The sequence below is a fragment of the Pieris napi genome, chromosome 12, assembly GCF_905475465.1.
Source record: "Pieris napi chromosome 12, ilPieNapi1.2, whole genome shotgun sequence".
NCBI lineage: Eukaryota > Metazoa > Arthropoda > Insecta > Lepidoptera > Pieridae > Pieris > Pieris napi.
Window position 1 is genome coordinate 5645513 of NC_062245.1, and position 21339 is coordinate 5666851.

The following is a 21339-nucleotide window of genomic DNA, read 5'->3' on the forward strand; positions in this document are numbered from 1 at the left end:
GTTAATTGGTTATCCAATCCAAATGTCAACATGAAAAGTTCTCAATTTGTCAACAAAATGATAAAAACTTGTGATGTATCGCGAATTTTAGTTAAAAATTCACTAAAACATTATAGTTTAAGATGTTCTAGTCGTTTTTTATCTACATTTAAGTACTCTAATCAAAAAGATGATGAAAATTTTTCTCGTAAATGTTATTTTGGCGGTGCTATAGCGATTGCTGCTGGTGTTTTTGGTTACGTATCTCTAAAAGAGAAGATTAATGCGGCCACTATAACTTTATCTGGTAGACGGGAGAAGTATAACTTTATAGCTGATGTGGTGGACGTGTCAGCACCGTCTGTTGTATATATTGAGATCCAGGATGGCAGACGCCTTGACCTATTTTCTGGTCGACCTATCACTATATCAAATGGATCTGGGTTCATTGTAAATGAAGATGGGCTGATTTTAACTAATGCACATGTCGTCGTGAATAAGCCTAATGCTGTGGTAAATGTTCGACTTATGGTAAGTTATAAAATTTTACTTTGTGATCGCTTCACCTTTGAAAAGGGCCACAAAAATGCAATATCTTACTGGAAAACTATTATTATTGATATATTTTTTTAAAATCCTTAGATTACTTTATTCTTATTAGTGTTGACAGTGCCCTATCACTCCCCTTACTTCTTGATATATCCCTGTCAAATATCTATTTGCTTGCTACCATTAACAATAATTTGAACCATATGCTGTAATATCATATCTGTACATGTACCAATTAACATTGTTATTCTATTTATGAAGGTGTACATATCATAAAATATATACTATGCAGGCTGCTATAAATAGTACTTTTAAATTTGAAATTGATAAACATAATAAACATTCAACAAGTTATTTCTACCAGAATAAGTAGTAATATGTAATTAATAAAATTTCAGGATGGTTCAACTCACTTAGGGTTTGTAGAGGACTTTGACATGAAATCAGACTTAGCAACATTGAGAATACCAGTAAAAAATTTGCCTGTCATGAAATTGGGATCATCAACAGATTTACGACCTGGCGAGTGGGTTTGTAATTTTATTATAAGTAGCAATAAAATTATTTTACTAAGTTATTTTTGTTAGCTTTGAACTATTGGGTCTTTCATAATACAGATATTTTATTATAATGTCACACTGAAGCTTGACTGTATAACTAAAAGTTCAACATAGTTTCTATGTATTTTGGGTACATTGGACGTCAACTTGCAACTTGAAATATGTCTAATTGTTATTTTACTTTAACAGGTGGTGGCCATGGGAAGTCCTCTTGCATTGAGCAATACTGTAACGGCAGGTGTAGTCAGTTCAACTCAAAGAAATAGTAAAGAACTAGGATTGCAAGGTATTATAACAATATTTATATTATTTTGACTTGAATAAGCAAATCCAAAATTGTTTGAACCAAGCTTAAAGGTGATAATGGGTATATATATATATATATGACATTTTAAGCCAAGATCTATTTTGTGGATAATAACTCTAATTGATAGTTAGAATATGAAGGTTTTATAAACATAACACACTTTCCAAGCCTCAAGTCCGAATATTGATCTGTTTTAATCTTATTAATCTTCAGGAAAAGACATGGTCTACATACAAACAGATGCACCAATTACTTTTGGTAATAGTGGAGGGCCTCTAGTCAACTTGGATGGTGAAGCAATTGGTATTAACAGTATGAAAGTAACCTCAGGGATATCTTTTGCAATACCAATTGACTATGTTAAAGAATTTTTGGCTAAGCGTAAGTGTTTATCGAACAAGGTATTACTCATTAAAAAGTTGCCTTTGGGGCTTTGATCATAATGTTTTAAATTTGTTTATAATGTTATTCTAGAAGATGTATTTGTATAGAAGGGTTATTTTAAACAAAGGGATTGGTGTGTGATGGCTAAAATCTATGTTTGATATGTGAAGTAAATAATAATAACTAAGCCATGTTTTATATTCATATCTTGTATGTAGATTTAAAATTTTGTTAGTAGTATTGTTAGCTACTTATAGGCTATAGCTAGTAGTAAAATGGTAGTCGCCTGTGGATATGGTCTCGTCTTGGGTATTCCGACCCTTTATAAATATGTGGTAAAATTTACTTAAAAATTTAACGCTCAATGAAAAAATTAACATACTTGTATATATTTTGTTGACAATAATTTTTCTTTAGCATACAGTTTTCATGTTCCGTCAAAATTTCTAGGAAAAACCAAGTCACCTCAAGTTTCAAGACGTTACCTTGGTATAACGATGTTATCTTTGACACCCAACATACTTATGGAGCTGCGAATGAGGAATCCTGAAGTAAGCTATACAATTTCTTTTAATCGAATCTTATTTATATAAACTATAATCTCTTGACAAACTCTAGATATCATAATATGACGGGAATTCCCCGCCCTGATTGAATGACAAATGAGGCGTGGACTTTACATTTAATTTGACAGTTTGTCTTCCATATAATTTATAAGATAACTGGCGGTCTCGACAAACGTTGTCCTGTACTGCAGAGTCTTAGATACAAAAAATTCAACCTACAAAAACAAACAAAAAATATATCTAATTGTAAACATTCTCGAATCCACTTGAACACTTATCTAAATCGCTACAACCGTCTAGAAAAACTAAGTTTTAGCGAAACACTAATTCGTTTTTATATACATAATATGTTACTGTAAAAGTTCGAACTACGGTTAATCTTAAGATTTAAGTGTAAGCCTTAGGATTTACCGACATGAGTTGGTAAATGTAAGTATTTCTGAAAATACGACGATTTTTTCGAGCTTTTACCATTCGAATTCAGTATATGCAAGGTTTTACCACTGTCAGCTGGTAGATGTTGGTTTTAGGAATAAAACAATGAGTAATTCTTAATTATTTACTTTAATACTAAATAATAATAAAGGTATCATATGATAGTAATAAGTACACTCTAATACCTACTTATTTATATCTAACTGAATCAGTAGTTCTCTATTTGGAATTTAACAACGAAATACAAACATAATATAGCTTACATAAGCTAGTCTAACTTAATAATTATTTTTGTTTTTCAACATTTACCGTGCCATTAATGTAAATCCTAAGATTTACCAACAGAATTGTGGTAAGAGTTCGAATCGCAAAGATTTTGGGACATTTACCATTGGTAGATCTTAGGTTTTACTGCAGTTCGAGCTTTTACAGTAACATATACATAGTAGTGTGTAAGGAATCTTTTAAGTTTACAATATAGATTATAACGTTACATTGTTTTTTAATTTTACAGTGACACTAGCTGACCCGACAAACGTTGTTTTGTCATATGTATATTATTTCTAAGAAACAATAAAACCAACTATGTGCTATAATAAAAAATAGGGGTTGATCGAAGAGGGGTGAAAATTACGGGTTGTATGTATTCTTGTATGCTGTATCATAAAAAAATAAAAACAAAAAAAAATATTGTCCAAAAAATAAAAAAATAAATTTTTGGGGTGTATACCCCTTATCACTTAGGGCTTTGAAAAATTAGTAGCCGACCCAGACTTACTGAATGCATAAAAAATTTCATAAGAATCGAAGGAGTATGGGGACGAACATTGCGACACGAGAATTTTATATATTAGATATACATATATGAAAATAAAATATTTAAAATAGGAATATATAAAAAACAATAATTTTCAGATGCCAACTGATATAGATCACGGAATTCTTGTATGGAAAGTAATTATAGGATCACCTGCTTACAAGTGAGTATCGACAATCTATAGACTAACCTGTACTTTTTTAAAATTTAATTACAATTAAGCCCTATTACTTAAATAGGACTTAGTTGTAATTAAATTTTACTTATTTTACTTAACTTCACAGAGGTTAAATACATATTAGAGCGACTATTTCATAAAAAAGTCAATTCCCTTTAATTCCGTTTTGTCGGGAATCGAATCCAGGAGTTTCGAGGTTGCCTTTGATTGAGGTATATGTTTTGTTAGATTTTTTTGTGTTTTTTCTAACATGTTAAAATTGTTTGTTAATGATACCGCATCATAATTTTATTTGTAAAATTGAAAGTTAAATATTATTAATTAAGTATGCATTTTTTTATTTTTTTCAGCGGCGGTCTCCAACCAGGTGATATAGTTACCCACATAAATGGTACACCCGTGACAAGTGCAACAGACCTTTATTCGGTTCTAGAAAACTCCACGGGCAAACTTACTGTGCAGATTGTACGAGGAAGATTACGTACTACTATTGTTATTGCACCCGAAATACATTGAAAATCTTTGCGTTTTGGTTTTCTTTACCTTGAACTAGCGGAGATCAATTATATACATAGAAAGTTTATTTTTATTAAATTATTGATTTTAATTGTAATACAGGTATATTTGTCATAGATTTAAAAATTATAATTATGAAAGTGTTATTGTTTCTGTGTCTCTTTTATACCGAATCAAAATTTATTTATTAATATTGGTATTATTACAAAAAATGCCAGGTCTTCTCCGTCCTTTAAACGTCAAGTTTTTGGTTTACAAGATTGCCAGGAATTATCAGGAACTGCCATACGCTACGCTTTTTTTTTCATTCCTTTATGGCTCTGGCGCGGTTTGTGCATTAGCCAGCGTCAAGTATAAGATTTTTATAATTCGCAATTGCCATCCTCGGCCTAGAACGTATTGCTGCGTTCTAAACCTTCAGTCTCTTTTCTTAGGTAGCATACTCACTGCTTGCCTTAGAAATTCGACCGTGCCCTCCATTACGGTTTAAGCACTCGCCCGGTACCGCACAGCCCTCCCAAAGGCCGAGAAAAAAATTAAATTAAAACTTGCCCTCGAACCCGGTACCCCTCACCCAGCTGCCACTTAATAAGACCGCTAGGCTATGAGGCCCTTTACTCTACGCTTAACTTATTATATACGTTTACTAGCCGCTTCGCGCCCACTTTGCTGGACGAATTAAAATAAATTTTATGTTTCATTATTTTATTTTTTTTCATATTTTTATTATTCTTCTTTTTAACTTCCCGCTAAGAAAATTGAAATATTTCGAAAATCGAGTTTTTAACAGATGTTGACGTTTAGAGGTTCTAGGAAGCCTCCCCGAATGTTTCCGCGGTGAAGTTCGTATGGATAAATTTTCATAAAAGTAAAACAGCAATAAAAAAATGAAGGAACGTTGGAATTTAATACATAAATAGCCATAAACCATCTAGGAAAAATTTCGCATCGAATGGTGGTAGTTTCATGTCGATACGATCAGTGGTTTAGGCGTGATTGAGCCTCAAACGAAGACCATTTTCATTATATATATATAGAAGATAGATTGAAACGAAATGTAATGTACAGTGAACAAAACATAGTTTTTAAGATATTTACGTTCTGAAAATATTTTTATATATCCATATTGTACTTAATATTTTTATTAAATCATACACATATTAGCAGTTTTATTACACAAGTTTTGAGCAGTGTTGGCCTAGTGGCTTCAGCGTGCTACTCTCATACCTGAGGTCGTAGGTTCGATCCCACCAATGGACTTTCTTTCTAAGTCCGCATTTAACATTTGCTCGAACGGTGAAGGAAAACATCGTGACGAAACCGACATGTCTTAGACCTAGGGATGTGACATTCTGCATAAAAAATCGTTTTTTTTTAATCGATTGTTTTTTTATCATGAAAAATCGATTTTTTTCCTAATTTTTGAATTCATTTCAAAATAAACACCTTAAATATTTTATTTTTCATAGTTTTTTGATTAAAAATAAACAATTGAAATAGTAAACACAAATTAACGTTTAAGTATGTATACTTAATCAAAATCGAAATTAACCTAATCAAGATTATTACGACTTATTTTGATAGATTTTAGGTGAAATTTGATAGATGCTGAGTGTATGCCTTTTCAGTAGCACATTGCAGTATTTCTGTTTTTCATTGTATGTAACCTTGTCCTGCTGAATAAATTTATTTTACTTTTAAATTATAGTGTTCCTTTCAAACTTGAGTTTTTGTAAAATTAACTGGTTTTATCATCCTCTCGATGTTTTACATAAAAACATCAATGCATCGAGTATATCAATACATCTTCAAAGCATCAGATTCAATGTATCGCATTGTAAACATTGATGTATATCGAATATCCCTAATAGTTCGACCAGACAATGTCGAGAGGTGGCAGATGAAAAATCGACTATGATTGATTTTCAGTTATAAAAATAATCGATTATTTTAAATATAAGAATCGCGTACAAAAATCGATTTTCACTTTAAAAAAAACGATTTTAATCGATTTTTTTAATAATCAATAATTTTTTCACATCCCTAGATCCCTATGGGGTTCAGCGTTCGACTCTAACATAAGTATCATACAGAGGGTTCAAAATTACATCTTGAAACAAATATCCAACTGTCCGTGTTTTATAAAAACATCGGAGATTCATGAGCACCTCAAAATCAGGACTGTCAAAAAGGAAATCAAGACCTGGAGTATGAAATACAGAAAAAGGCTAGAAATGCATCTAAGATGCTTAAAATAATTAAAAACATTGTACACCATTTCACGAGATTGTCCTGTTAATGTTTAGACGGAATATATTTCATAAGACATTCTTTTCAAAGTATTCTAACCTCCAACCAAATAAGAAAACAATTACAGACAAAATAATAATGAGAAAAAAGATCAACATGTACAGTAAAGATCAACATAAATAGTAGCAAAAGCAAAACAATAACAGTCTCTTTTATACTCATAAGCTTGACCGAGCGCGAGAGAGACGGACAGTCTTTTCATGATGCATATTCAGTGTGATAAGACGCCTCGCGCTTATTCACAGACACTACACAAGCACAAAGTGTAAATGTGTTGAAGTCGCCAGCTTTAGATAACATAGTACATACCAATAATGACAATGTATGCATGACAGCTTACTAAGCTGAGCTTAGTTTTCTCATTATTGTTGCCCATTGTGGTGATATTTCAGGAAAATGACAGATAACAACCCTGATTACAAAAGTGCTGCAAGCATTCACGAATTTACGGTAAAAAACATTAAAGGTGAAGATGTCAAATTAGACGTCTACAAAGGTCATGTTTGTATTATTGTAAATGTTGCATCTCAGTGTGGATTAACAGAAAATAATTACAAACAACTCAATGAATTATTCGATCACTACGGTGAAAGCCGAGGTATGTTGTAATTATGTACGTCAAATTACCACCTGATTATATAATTAATATAATATATCCCTTGTTTATTATACGTTACTTTGCTTTTTTTACCTGTCGCGCAAAATAATCGTGATCCCACCTTCTAGATGAAAGTACTTATAGATTTTTTACATTGTTATTATTATAGACGGCATTTTTAAATAATATATCTATTAAAATTAATATGCACAGCTAATGCTTAAACAGAGTTGGATAAAAAAAAAATGCAGTAATAAGGTAGCTAATTATTTTATAACATTGGACTATTTTTCAGGTTTAAGGATTTTAGCATTCCCATGCAATCAGTTTGCTGGAGAAGAACCTGGTAATTCAGAAGACATTGCTTGTTTTGCTTCGGAACGTAAAGTGAAATTTGACTTATTTGAGAAAATTGATGTGAATGGTGATTCAGCTCATCCATTGTGGAAGTTTTTAAAGGTGCATGTTTTATTTTTAATACTTTATCTATAATGTAACTTAAATATTAATATGTGAATTAAAAAGTCTATGTTATGTTATAAAAATCTACCTTTTCTATGCATAAAATAACATTGAATTTTTTATTTATAGGTAAAGTATAAATTATTAATTCAAACTCAAACTATCTTTATTCAAGTGGGTAACCAAGTACACTTTTGAATCGTCAAGTTAAATTAATTGTAAATTTACATTTACTACCAGTTCGCAAGTCAAGGGCGTAGAGCGGGTAAGAAGAACTGGCAAGAAACTTTCCGCAAATTCCACCATTAGCATAAGTTGGACTCTGTACAATAAGCAATCTGCCTCAATTTAGTAGATAATACTGTTTAAGCATCTAAATGCGACACAGATTATAGAACTGTATTTTAATTCCTAAAAATATTTCACTTTTTTGCAGAATAAGCAAGGTGGAACACTGGGTTCGTTCATTAAGTGGAACTTTACAAAGTTCATCATAGACAAAGATGGAGTGCCCGTGGAAAGACATGGACCAAATATAGATCCTACAAACTTGGTCCAACACCTTGAAAAATATTGGTAAATTATACCCAAAAAAATAAACATTTATTTGAGCATTGTTTGATATAACCAGCGGCACGTAAGTCTAGCGCTGGCCGATACGTGGAGGGGATTGCTGCGCATGTGTACTGTCGCGCGGGGGACAAAATGCGACTGGAGAGCCAATCGACGCTCTTCATTCCGCTAGCCCCCCTCAGGTACCTTATTTTTTACTTCTGCGCAATAACGGTCAGCGCTAGAGTTTCGTGCCGCTAGTTATATCTTGAATATTGTGCATTTTAATTTTTTTTACGAATTATGTTTTCAAGTATTTTTTATAAGTTATATTGTTTGTTAAAAATAAAATAATAATAAATATATATTTATATGAATAATCTGTTTGATAAAACCCTTTTAAAAGTTGGAGTTTACAATAGAGATTATAAATAGCTAGTGATAAGAAAATCATTTAATTTGACTTTCTTATTAAGTTTGTTGATATAGGAATTGGTTGTTTTAATGTAAAACTTATGCTATTGGCTTTTATTTTGGTTCAGATCAACTGGTAAAACACCTGAACTGACTTTGCTGTGGCCTAAGTGTTAAGCCTAAAGTGGCATCATAAAATTTTATGTTATAAATAATTAACACCGTTGTTTCAAGATATTTATTTTGATCAAACTAATACAATACACTATTTATAACTATAAAGGGATTACTTATTCTAAATCTAATGCTAAGTGAGGTCCAAAATAAAATATGATATGTAATAAAACATTGGTCCCTATAAATCGAAATACACAATAATATAACAATTTCAAATGATAATCCTTATTCCAATACTATTAGAAATAGGAACTATATTTCTATAAAATATTTAATATATGTTTTAATATTTTTTACAACAATTCGATATCAGATCCTAAAATTCAGATCTTATTTGGCAAAAAATGATCAAAAACATCAAATATCCAATATTTACTATAAATCTAATTATAATAATAATATAAAATAAATATAAAAATATTTCTAATACACTTTTCAATTGATTTTTATTTATTAAGCCTTATATTACGTCGTTGTTTTGGCACACTAAGTACCTAAATCTAAAAAATAAAAAATTCTGTGCGCAAAAATGAAATTTTATTCTAATTATAAATTGCATGTAATATGTAAACTAGTATTTAATGTTATGTAGAACAAAATAATTAATAGATTTCCGAAGTCAATTTGTATGGAGGCCAGCTCCTGTGTCTTGAATTTAAACAGCAAAAAATGCATAAAAGTAGGTATATATGACACTACTAGATAGCCTGACCAAGTATGGTTAGTTAGTATGACTCTTTAAACCATATAACAAGAGCATACAGATTTTACACGTGCTAAGTGATATACGTTTTAGTATCATGTTTTTATCCAATATTAAATATCACAAGATCAATGCAGTATATTTGTCAAATATTTTTGAAATCCGACTCAAATACTATCAGTATTATTTCATTATATTTTAAATCCAGAAATGCGTGGGTACCTCAAAAACTACTGAACCGATTTTGTTGTGAATCTAAGTTGGAATAAGTATGAATAATAATTCATTTCCTACAAATTTGTGCACCTACATACGAAGTTGAGCACACATTCTTGGGAGCCTGAATACATATTCAAATGTCAAATTATAATTGTACATCAGTTCATGATTACCTTCTTTTGAAGTCGGTTTACGTTAGACGGAATAGATAAATATGGTTGGTTAAACTATACAATATGTAAAATCTATTAAGAATTATCGTTAGTTACCCTTATTTGTTTGTTCCGTATAGTCAATTTTTTTTACAAGTGATTTAGCACCAAAATTCGCTACAACCGCATCCATACCCATCAATATTTGTTCGGCCGTTCTCCCGGTATGTGTAGAAAACTTCGCAGAAAGCCGAGTCATCTCGGGGTAAATTGTAGTTCACGTGTTTAGCGGCCAACCAGGCAGCACCCATTGCGCTTGAGACGCGAAGACGGACTAGCTCTAAGTCTATTCTTAGCTGGAAAATAATCGAATTTATTGTCAATATTTTTTGGTTATCGAAATCCGCAATATTACGATTGTATCATCTCACAATATATAAGAAACATTGACTTGCGCACACATATCAAACTCAAATTCAAAATATCTTTATTCAAGTGGGTAACCAAGTACACTTTTGAATTGTCAAGTTAAATTAATTATAAATTTACATTTACTACCAGTTCGCAAGTCAAGGGCGTAGAGCGGGTAAGAAGAACTGGCAAGAAACTTTCCGCCACTCTTTTTAATCGCCAAGTATTGTCATACCAATGAAATAAGAGTTGTTTAATATGAATAAACTCATTATTACCGAGTACTTATTGTTTGGCCGTGTACATCGAGTTTAAAGTATACATTAAAAATTAATTTTATAAATTACCAGAATTCACTTCACATAAAATAATTTTACGATAAATATTCTACATTAAATTAATTTAATTAGCAGGAATCGATCTTAGGACGTAAATTTCCTTGAGTGCCTCTTTGGTGCAAAAGAGTTCAAATAAATTTTAAAACTAATTTCCACAAGTAAATATGTCTGAAAATAGGCAGTACACGTTATATATTTTATAAAGAAAAGTTTACGATAATCGTAATAATATATCTTTTCTCTCTTTCCGAATGAATTGTACTACTGAAAAAATCCTAATGAAGGACATACGTAAACTCTCTTATGCTTTTTATGAAAGATCATTAGACCCATTCTAATCTCAATCTCAGTATTTGAAACAAGCACTAGGAGGTCTCACATCAAATGAATGAATGGAAAACAAATGAAAGGTAGCGGTCGTATTTTTTTAAAAATTGTTTTGTCCGTGTACACTCGTGTATACTCGTAATTGCTGTTTGAATTGTCATGTGTTGGTTGCAATTATTAGTTTAGTTCCTGTTTATATTAGTTTTATTTTCAACTCCAACTTTTATAAAAAAAAATTTCTTCATTTATATTTATGAAGCGTTTTAAGGATATTATGTCTAATACGTGTAATTTATATACTTTTGTATTTGTGAAGTGTCTGTTGTTTTATTATTGAATAAATAAATATATAAGATTCATCATATAGTTCAAAATTAGAAAACTCACCCGTCTCGCAGCAAGCGCACTCAACGCACCCGGCGCGAGCGCATGCCAGCTTTTCCACACGGATCCCACGCAGACAATCCTCAAGCCATTTTCGAATGGCCTAGTTCCATTCTGGCTTCGAGACGCGAGCGCAGCCACGTGCGATGCTAGTGCAGCACCCGCATCAGCAAATATATGCTGGGAAAGAGCATCGCCTTCATCTGCGAGTGTTGACAGTTCTGCTGTTAGACCTGGAATGAAACGTCAAAATAATTAAATAAATTTAAATTTAAATAGATTTGACTAATAATCCGCTAAACAAGAGGATACAATATTTTGAATTTTTAAATACAGGAAATATTGAAATCATTTTCTAAAATTTATTTTGGTAATATTTTTAAACACAAATTACTAAACCGATCAACATATAGACAATAGTAAACCACTAATTATAGTTTTATTTAGTCACTTTAGCATGAAACTAGCAATTTCATAGTACCTATATATCTAGATCGTAGAAACTTACCAGCAAAAAATGACTTCTCGAAGTGTTTGTACGCATGCGGCAATAGATCTGCTCTCGAATCTGCCTTGAAGTAACTTTTTATTGTCTCCCAAAGCCTTGTTGTCGAGTGAGGAGCTGGTCGAAAACCATCACAATCGTCGAATATTATTTTAATAGCGCGGTGGGCAATCCAATACGCTGTAAAATTGTATGTATTATTTATATATATTTATTTATTTATTTACACTTTGTATAATATAAAAATTTAACATAATTACATGTAAAGGAAAGACAACTGGCGGCCTTATCGCTTTCGAGCGATCTCTTCCAGGCAACCACTGGAAGCAACCAACACAAATATTTCTTACAAATCACATCAAGATTTATTTATATTGGTTTACAAATTACAAGGAACTTGTAAGGAACTGCATACATTACGCCTTGTTTCACTTGATATATTGAAACAAAATTGTTTGTTTTGCTATTGTTCCTACAAGTAATATAATTGTTTCAATAATCTGCTAGGTGTGCAAAACGAAACGAAACGCCGACTATATGTGGCCAAATCGAATTGTATTTTGTTTAGTTGTTTACTTTTAAATAAACTACCCATTATAGTAATATCAATATTAATACCACTTTATTATATATTATCATATTAATTACCACTTCCTTCGTCGCCGAGCAGGTAACCCCAGCCTCCGCACCCAAATTGTTGACCATCTGGTGTTCTCAACAACGCGTTTGATCCCGTGCCTGAAAAGTTCATTATTCCTTGGTTAAAGACGACAAAAAGAGCACAATAATGACTTCCTTTAATTGAATTCTCAAGTACTATGATTTGGGATTTATTGGTAATTATGATTCCTATTTTAAAAAGCAATTGTATGTGTTAGGGACTTGAAAAGTGACTTTTTGTACCGAACTATAGCACATTAGTGCTCTCTGAGAGCTACATAGACGTTGCATACAAATAACTTGGGATAGGTAATGGAAGTTACAGAGTACCGGCGCAGGTTTAAATTCAGAATTTGTAAACCCGACGCAATAACCGACAAAATAAATGAATTGCAAAGCAATGTTACTATGCATATATACATCTCGAACATCTGTTTTATGCGATAAACAAGTATTAAATCATGGCAAACTGCGTCATACAGGTATAGCGCACATGCATACTATCTCTCCAATGTTGTACAATAACCACTCCAGATTAAATGAGTTGGAAATTACGGTTTCGGTAATCTCACGTTTAAAAGAAAACCACAAAACCACAAACGATTTCTTGATATTTTCGTCAAAGGTTAAGTTTGGTTAAGGTTAAGTTTGTCAGGTTTTTTAGGTTTAATTGTTTTATTATAATTAGGATTGATAAGAAACCTTCGTTTGAGACACCCGACGCCTTTAATAAATGAGTAATAGAAAATGAAGTGTCAACTAAATCGTCTGATACTGACAATACAGCCCGTGCTTGGCTAGGCACGCGTCTCTTCAAGGAAACCCATAAATCAATAGCTAAATTCTACATGTTGGGCACATACACATTTTTTTCTTGGTTGTATTTCACTTAATATTTAAATAAAAACAAAATTATCATGTCATATCTGTATGTTAAGTGATAATACTATCAAGAGTTTTAATAAAAAGCGCTGTATATATAATATTTTTTAGTTTAACTCTAAGACGCATGCTTTCCTTCACTGTATTAAGTAATAAATACGCATACATACTATATATATATATACATACTATGGAAATGTATTAGAGAGTGTATACGGTGGTGATGTGAAAAAGTAATATAATTATTTCAAAAAAAAAAAGATTTTGCCGGAACTGATCGCATCAAATTATTTTAGAGTTTAAAAATTTTATAATATTGTGAAAATTTATTCTAACACCAATTTATCCAAATTTCAGATAACCATTTCCATCATTATAAATATATGATATGTTATCAAATTTCGTTTTATACTCTAAAACAAAAACAATTTAATGTTTATACAAATATCGTATATAATAACAAACTCGTTTGATAAGGCCGTATTTTATTAATATTCATAGACAAAATGTCGAAAGCCAAGGTTAAAACAGTTTTGAAGAAGTCCCAAATTTATTGCACTATGGTAATCTACATTAAATTTTTTACACATATTGGAAATGGACAGTGCAATTATCTGACCCCATTTTAAATTAAAATCCCTGCATTGATTTTTATGACTAGTGATTTTATGATATATGTAGGTAGCTTATATTGTATGTAGCCGTACCGCGAAATGAGCATCGAAAAAAGCACTAAAAATGATTTTTAAGAACAATAATCTAGTGCCTTACTACGCTAATAATTAGATAAACATACTAACATTACATTATAAAATACGTAATTTTTTTATAAGTGGTAAACCACGGATTGCTACTTGCTACCACCTCTCTCGCAAATAATAATTTGTATTCATGTGATTAATTATACTTACCTACCTAACGTAATAACATTTATTTAAGAATATAAGATAACATAATTATTTAATCAAAAGACACCTTCACGCATATAATGCTTTATAAAAGGTTTTTCAAAAAACAACTGGTAAAAGTTGTCATAATTGAAAGAATAATTTTAGAAGCATTATTCTCAAATTTTACAGCAATAGCAATCGCCACACTCAAATTGCTACTAAAATCACCGAGTTAATCAAGCTTTGTCGTTGGTTTAATTCTAGAATTTTTTGCAAGTAACCTTTAGCCCTCATATTACACATTCAAAGCGCAAAAGGTTATCAGATGTCCTATATTAAAATGAGATCATGTCACATCCTATCAAGGCTTACACTTTGCCCTTCCTATATCAACAGAGCGTTTTATAGCCCAGTATTATTTTAACAATTTTAAATAATTTACGAGCAGTGTTGGTCTAGTCACTAGTGGCTTCAGCGTGCGACTCCCGTCCCCGAGGACGTACGTCAGAAACCCAGCTGTGCACCAACGGACTCACAGTCTATGTGCGCATTTAACAGTCACTCGTAAGGTGTAGAAAAATATAGCGAGGATACCTTTTGAAGAAAGAGATATAGATGTCCGAGGACCCAGTCCTTAAAAGGCTATTATACGCGCGCCACTGCTTTTTTTATAAACTGATTAAACCCAAACTGTACACCAATAAACTTTTCAACCTGCAGGAAATGGGCATGTATTAGAATCACATCCAACTATGTGTGACAGGGCATAGAAGACTGATCGCCTACTGGGAATTAAACAGTTGCAAGTCTGAGAGCAAGACCAGAAAGAATCCAAGCGCTACTGCATTGTAATCTGTTGGCAATAGCTGTCGTAACGAAGGTAAATAATCTTTACTCATATATGTATTACAAGGACTTAGAAAGTTTTTATTCGGAAAACATAGGAATTCTAACTCTGAAGTGAAGTTCGTCAGCGTCTACCACGAAATTGTCAAAACTTAATTCTGAAGGCCAGTTCAAAGCCAAACTAATTCGAAAAAACATGTCGTCAATCGTACCAATCATAAAATTGGTCAATTTATAAACTCTAGAAGCAATCAATTCAATTGAGTTCGGGCTGCACGAAATGTTTATTAATAGAAGTATAACGCAATATCTTAGGAGATTGCAATATGTGGTCCCTGTAAGATATTTGAGTTATGAGCGTTCAGATTAGCAACCAAAATTGGACACTAAAATTGGCGTAGCACGGTAGACTACACCGCTTTAATTTTTATTTTCCTTTAAAGTAGTTCGATAGATTAGACTTCTAATAAATGCTTAAATATTTACTCTCATTTAAAGAAAAACGCTTTTTACCGGATTAAAGTTATGCGTTTTTCTTTAAATATTATGAGTTATGTTAATCAAAGACATAACTTTAATCCGGTAAAAAGCGTTTTTCTTTAAATGTTATGAGTTATTTACTCTCATTTCAATAATACCGAACTGGTGTCAGAACACCAATCATATACCCATAAAATGGATATGCATTCATGCTGTGAAAAACTCTACTCCAATTATCATATGATAATGTCTTTTCTTATGTCATACTCCACTTGATAATATTGACTTACCAGCAATAAGAACCATTCCACCATTTGGAGCGCCGGTGAAGAGAGACCCGGCTGTGTCTGAAGCTACATAGACGGAATCTGCGCTGTATCCATCCAGCTCTTTGACTCGTCTAGCTAAATCAGCATTACTGCTCTCTTGCTCACAACCGGACAGCGTCAAACCCTTAAACAATTTTTTTTATTTCTTTCAATCTTGCCTTCAAATTTGAAAGGTTAATTTCAAGTTCCATACAATGTTTGTCTTTAAAAGTTTTACAACTAATGCTGTTAAGATTTCCTTTAAACTTACCAACGAATCAAGTGGTTTGTCCCTCGGTATACCAGCTTCATCCTTTGCCGTGTGGAGCATTTGAATAATTCGTTTTGCACACTCGTCTATACCAAGATTCCAGTGATTTGTTCCAAGGCCTTTAGATTTACTAATAATTTTGCCTGTTTCATCGCAAATCACCAGGTTAGAGTGTGTTGCACCACTGCAAATAGAAAGAAGTAAAGCTGTCATATTATGTATGTGTATGTTCGCCTATTTATTTCATCCAATCTAAAAACAAACGTGTGGCACTCGGGGACTGCCGCGGTAAAGCTATTGCATATTTTTTTTTCAACTTATGCAATTATAATTATTTATTATGCAGTATTTTTTTTTTCTTTGATATTAATTCAAGTTTTTTCTTTGATAAATTAAATCAATCTACCAGACTCAGACTAACTCGCCTATATAGTCTGTCTCACTCTAAGGCTGCCTACGCACTGGCGACCATGGTCCAGGCTGCCAACGGTGGCCGCTGGTCGCTGGCCGCTAAGTGCGTAGGGGCTATAGCGATGGCCATATAAAGTCCAGAATTCACTGGCCGCCGCGGCCAGGTCGCCAGTGCGTAGGCAGCCTAACGCGCACCGGCTGCATCGATCTCGTCAGAGAGATGTGAATACGCAGTATGCGTTCTGTCCCGCTCTAACGCGTAAGTTTTTTTCGTTACGGAATTTCTGGATTCGGTCTCCACGCGATAGAAGCTATGCAATAGCTTAAAAAAACAAATGCGTTTATACGTTATAAGGATTACAATTTTTAGACTTGGGGACCTTATTAAGTAAAAGTGTGTGTTAGAGTTCCAAAGTCTTACATGACAAACGTAACTCTATAAATTTTACTCACAATATTAAGGTTTTTTATACCTTTGACAACATACTAAATCATAATTGAGAACTTATGTTGATGTTAAAAATACTATTATACATCTTTATTTCTGCCTGTGTGTGATAACGGCCTGAGACGCAAATAGTCAGTCAATGAGGACAAATAACCAAATGATAAGTGTCTTGTGCAATAGACACTTATTATCAATTATATAAGAATTACGTTATGTGACGTGAATTTCTCCATAATTTGTATATATGAACATTATTTATTTTACAACTATCTCGACCATTACGATTTAAAATGATTTATAAATTAAGAACGTTTTCCCTTCCTGTTAAAAATCCCAGATAATTTTCATATTATTTTATAAAAATACGTAATTAGATAAAATATGTATAGGACCAAACACATTTTAACATCTAAAACTTACAAATATATTATGTATCAATAATTTTAGGCAGCTATTCATCGAGTGCGGAAGATAAGTGTTGTTGATTGAATGTTATCTTTATAATATTGATGAACATGTAATATTCATTGTATTTTGTGTTATTATATTGTATGTTGAGTACATATTCAATATCATATCACTTTATTTTTATAGAACAGGGGGCAAACGGGTCGAAAGCTTACTTAGTGTGCCCATGGATACTCAATGCCAGGGCTCGCAAGTGCGTTGCCGGCCTTTAAAGAATTGGTACGCTATTTTTGAAGAACCTTAAGTCGCATTGGTTCGGAAATACTTCAGTGGATAGCTGGTTCTATATGTAGCTCTGACTGTTACATTTGTTGTTACTAGTTACACAAAGCTACTTTCAGGTACATGTTTCGACAAATATGCCGTTTTTGATGAGATTTGTGCAGTCTTAATTGTTGTACAATGTTTTTTTTTTCGTACTTTTGTTTGTTCGCAATTGGTTTTTTTAAGAGTAGCTTATAAGCTTAACAAAAAAAATGAAACACAAAAGGGTGGAGATACAAGGAAGAAGTTGCTATTTGATACCTTCTTGTTCCTTGCACCTTATGTTGTACAAAGTTGAGGGTGCCGTTCATATATTGAGTGTTGTCAAATTGTAGCTATTCCAGCGTCATAAGGCTAGAATGAATAAAAGAATAAAGTTTTGCTGTTTGTACTTGATTTTTTGTGTGTAAAATTTACTAATCCTTAAATAAACTACAATTGTAACTGTCTTATTAATATTAAAAAAAACTCATCTGATTATTTAAAAAACGCTAGTATAATCGATACTATAAAATGTATATTTTTCTTGCAAAACAGATTCTTTTAGTTTTAGCACATTTAAAAGATCTATTTAAGTTTTTCATAGACAAAGCAAGTGAAAAGTTGTTTGTAAATAAAAACTCCCTTTCATTGACGTGGGTGTGTCACGATAAAGGTCGTTTAGGCGAGCATTCCACTCCACGATAAGGACGAGTTGAATTACAATTAGTACTCTATCTATAAACAAGTGCGCAGAGGCATGTATTGTTAGTGAATACATGTGAATGCACTTGCTAGAAGTTTTTGTATTTTAATTCTATTTAGACAGAAATCTTAATAATGTAACCATAATATTCTATGTATGTATATGTTTGTTGTTACTGTTACGTAAAAATTAAGAATTTTAATAATTCGTGAGCATTTCTTTCTTGTGAAATTAATACAAAAGAATTTTGAATTTGTTTAAAAAAATCATAAATGATTTAGTCGTTATTATATACGAGATAGTAGCCAACATTTAATTAAAAATATTAAATAAATGATTCTAAACGTTGCATAATATATACTAATTATTTTGACTTTAAATGTATGCTAGCAGTGAAAGCGTGACAAATTGTTTAGATATTTACCGTATTTCGTAATTTTATAAGAAAAGATAAGCATAGATTCAGGATTTCATACTCTTGATCATAGCTAATAGTAAAACTTATTCTGTCTTTTTTATATAGATAAGCATAGATTCAGGATTTCATACTCTTGATAATAGCTAAGAGTCAAACTTATTATGTCTTTATAGCAAAACCTACAATTCAATCGTGATATGGTGGATTTATTATTCTATATTCGGGAATGCAAGAAGGGTAAAATTAAGAGCCGAGACGGTAATCAGTGGTCATTTCGGTTACGTATCCTATAACTTAGATTTAAAACCTGTTTTTCTTAAATTCAAGACTAGTTACTTAAATAATCTCATTCGGTAATATTCTAATTATGAAATGAAATACAGACTTTTATTGGCATATTTTATTTACATACTTCTTTAAGAAAAAGCATTATTCTCAAAACAAAACAATGCTTTAAAACATTTTTTTAATTATTAAAGTACAATGTGTCCCGACCAAGGAGGTTTCAATTCAATTTAAGTAAACATTATCTGTGGTGAGCGCGCTGGTTCCGAGCCAATTGACCAATAACAGACTTTTGTTTCTTTTTTATTGCATTTTATTTAATTTAGCTACCTATAGCCATGAGATTAAATAAAGTAGTGTATGCAACTGCATATAATTAGGTATTAAAACACTCGTGTAATCTTATTTTGAAAAAAAAACTACACTCATGTTTTAATACCCTCTATTATATGACAGTTGCATAAAGTACTATACTTACATATCATGTGTTATAGAGACATTTGAACTCTACGTTTCGAGTACATTATAATGGAAAATTTACATAACTGTTTTGTTTATATTGACATGTTTATATAGCAGATAATCTATGTCCATATGACCTCTGGCCATCACAATGTTCGCATGTTCATTTTATGGACTTTTCAGGAACTAGTAGATTAAGACAGTTGTACGTGACATACATATTAGGGGGTTTTTGTTTATCGCAAAAGTATTATAAAGATAATGTTTTACTGCGAAATATGTGAATTGTGCACTTCATGACAGCTTATCGTCTACGCGATTAGGACTACCGATCTAAGTTACGCTCAAGTTCCCCATTTCTATCACTTGACATAGACTAAACTTAAGTTGCAAATATGTACGTAAGTGAGGGACTTTTAAAATACGGATGACATATTTCTCGCTGTCTTGTTTCAAAATAGTCTATACTCTATACTTCTAATCATCCAACCCACTGAATGAAGCTGATTCTTCTGAATAATAAAATTGGAATAGAGTGAAATATACGTTTCGTGTGTCAAAAAAAAGCATTTATCGTTTCCTTAAATAAGGTAGTAATTGCAGAATTATAGTCCGTTCTCAACATAAATAGGTCAACAAGACTGCGGAACATCTCTAGTAACTATACTAGTATTTTCAACTAAGTCTTTCCAGTTAAGGTCAAAACTGCATCATAGGGCAAGGGCGTTTTAGTGACCCTACAAGTATGGTCAATGTTATTGATTACATATCATTAGGTTTTTTTATACGTAATATGTGTAACGATATAATATATGTAACGAAGAAGCTGTTTTGTTATTCGAAATTGATATTTAACCGACTTTACGTGTGTGAATTTATTTGTTATTGTAAAATTTAAATATCTACAGTTCTATGGTAAAAATTACAAGACGTCTGTTTTATTCCATTTTCAAACTATTTGTTGCATCGATTTAATGTTAAAAATCGGCGATGCCTAATGTCAGTAAGACCTAATTCCTTATATAAATATTTACTTCAACTTTAATAATATAATATTGTAAACTTATAAATAATCCGGTTACCGGCAAAAGATCACGGATATACATAACACTATTGATTAATACAGAACTAAAAGCGCGAAAAATGAAGGCCATTGAATGCAGAACATTCCTAGCATTCTTGTTGACTTGATTCTTATTTTAGAATTTAATAACATGAAAATAAAGTTTAAAATTATATTGATGAAATTTTGTATGATAATGTTTATTTTTTTAACTGCATTTGGTAGTGGAGGGCATTTTAGATTGAGGAATTTTTACTAATTATCGTAAGAATGATGGAAGTGAGGAATCATCACGATCTTTTAGGTAATTAAAATATAGTTCATTTCGAAATTCCTATGCATTCAAGGCAGCCTTTCTCCTTTCCACATTTACATTAAGTTAAAATGCTTAGGATACTGTAAATTACTTACCCTTCTACACCCCCGAAAAGCCTTAAAGTGTTCATAGCTTCCAAACGAATAATTATGATAATTTCTTTTATAGAAATAAAATACAAATTCTCGATAATAACAACAATTAATTATTCGCGATCACACAACTTGCCACGAACGCGATGTCAAAATAAACTAAATTCTAAAAATAGAAATAGTTAAGTGTTAACGTGTGTTGACTTTTGCCTACTGACGTTGAAACATTTGACATATGTCATAAAAG

At 31.8% G+C, this 21339-nt stretch overlaps 3 protein-coding genes across 4 annotated transcripts; 2 read left to right on the top strand and 1 right to left on the bottom strand.

Annotated features, from left to right (window-relative positions):
• The first annotated feature begins 10 nt into the window (after positions 1–10).
• On the top strand, positions 11–4300 carry LOC125054904 (serine protease HTRA2, mitochondrial). Of its 2 annotated transcripts, XM_047657050.1 has the most exons (7): positions 11–510; positions 927–1058; positions 1278–1374; positions 1609–1776; positions 2230–2330; positions 3696–3760; positions 4126–4300. In XM_047657050.1, the coding sequence occupies exons 1-7, from the start codon at positions 31–33 to the stop codon at positions 4289–4291; spliced, it is 1209 nt and encodes a 402-aa protein (XP_047513006.1). In that variant the 5' UTR covers positions 11–30; the 3' UTR covers positions 4292–4300. The 2 variants fall into 2 exon arrangements, with proteins under 2 accessions (XP_047513006.1, XP_047513007.1); XM_047657051.1 differs by lacking the exon at positions 11–510 and having other exon boundaries at positions 926–1054.
• A 2649-nt stretch (positions 4301–6949) lies between these two features.
• On the top strand, positions 6950–8273 carry LOC125054907 (probable phospholipid hydroperoxide glutathione peroxidase). Its single transcript, XM_047657058.1, has 3 exons — positions 6950–7199; positions 7495–7658; positions 8098–8273. Exons 1-3 carry the CDS (start codon positions 6998–7000, stop codon positions 8239–8241), a joined length of 510 nt encoding a protein of 169 aa, XP_047513014.1. The 5' UTR covers positions 6950–6997; the 3' UTR covers positions 8242–8273.
• Positions 8274–8851: 578 nt separating this feature from the next.
• Positions 8852–21261, bottom strand: LOC125054905 (N-acetyl-D-glucosamine kinase). Its single transcript, XM_047657053.1, has 7 exons — positions 21096–21261; positions 16181–16364; positions 15892–16054; positions 12492–12581; positions 11847–12023; positions 11342–11571; positions 8852–10234 (listed from the first exon to the last, which is right to left on the bottom strand). The coding sequence occupies exons 1-7, from the start codon at positions 21128–21130 to the stop codon at positions 10040–10042; spliced, it is 1074 nt and encodes a 357-aa protein (XP_047513009.1). The 5' UTR covers positions 21131–21261; the 3' UTR covers positions 8852–10039.
• Between the last annotated feature and the right edge of the window lie 78 nt (positions 21262–21339).

Coding starts and splice junctions, on each gene's coding strand:
- LOC125054904 (XM_047657050.1), top strand. CDS start 31: ATGAAAAGTTCTCAATTTGTCAACAAAATGATAAAAACTTGTGATGTA. Junction 1,375..1,608: donor TAAAGAACTAGGATTGCAAG/GTATTATAACAA, acceptor ATTAATCTTCAG/GAAAAGACATGGTCTACATA. Junction 2,331..3,695: donor TGCGAATGAGGAATCCTGAA/GTAAGCTATACA, acceptor AATAATTTTCAG/ATGCCAACTGATATAGATCA.
- LOC125054907 (XM_047657058.1), top strand. CDS start 6,998: ATGACAGATAACAACCCTGATTACAAAAGTGCTGCAAGCATTCACGAA. Junction 7,200..7,494: donor TCACTACGGTGAAAGCCGAG/GTATGTTGTAAT, acceptor ACTATTTTTCAG/GTTTAAGGATTTTAGCATTC. Junction 7,659..8,097: donor CATTGTGGAAGTTTTTAAAG/GTGCATGTTTTA, acceptor ACTTTTTTGCAG/AATAAGCAAGGTGGAACACT.
- LOC125054905 (XM_047657053.1), bottom strand. CDS start 21,130: ATGAACACTTTAAGGCTTTTCGGGGGTGTAGAAGG. Junction 16,055..16,180: donor ACAAACCACTTGATTCGTTG/GTAAGTTTAAAG, acceptor AAATTGTTTAAG/GGTTTGACGCTGTCCGGTTG. Junction 10,235..11,341: donor GTGCGCTTGCTGCGAGACGG/GTGAGTTTTCTA, acceptor ATTATTTTCCAG/CTAAGAATAGACTTAGAGCT.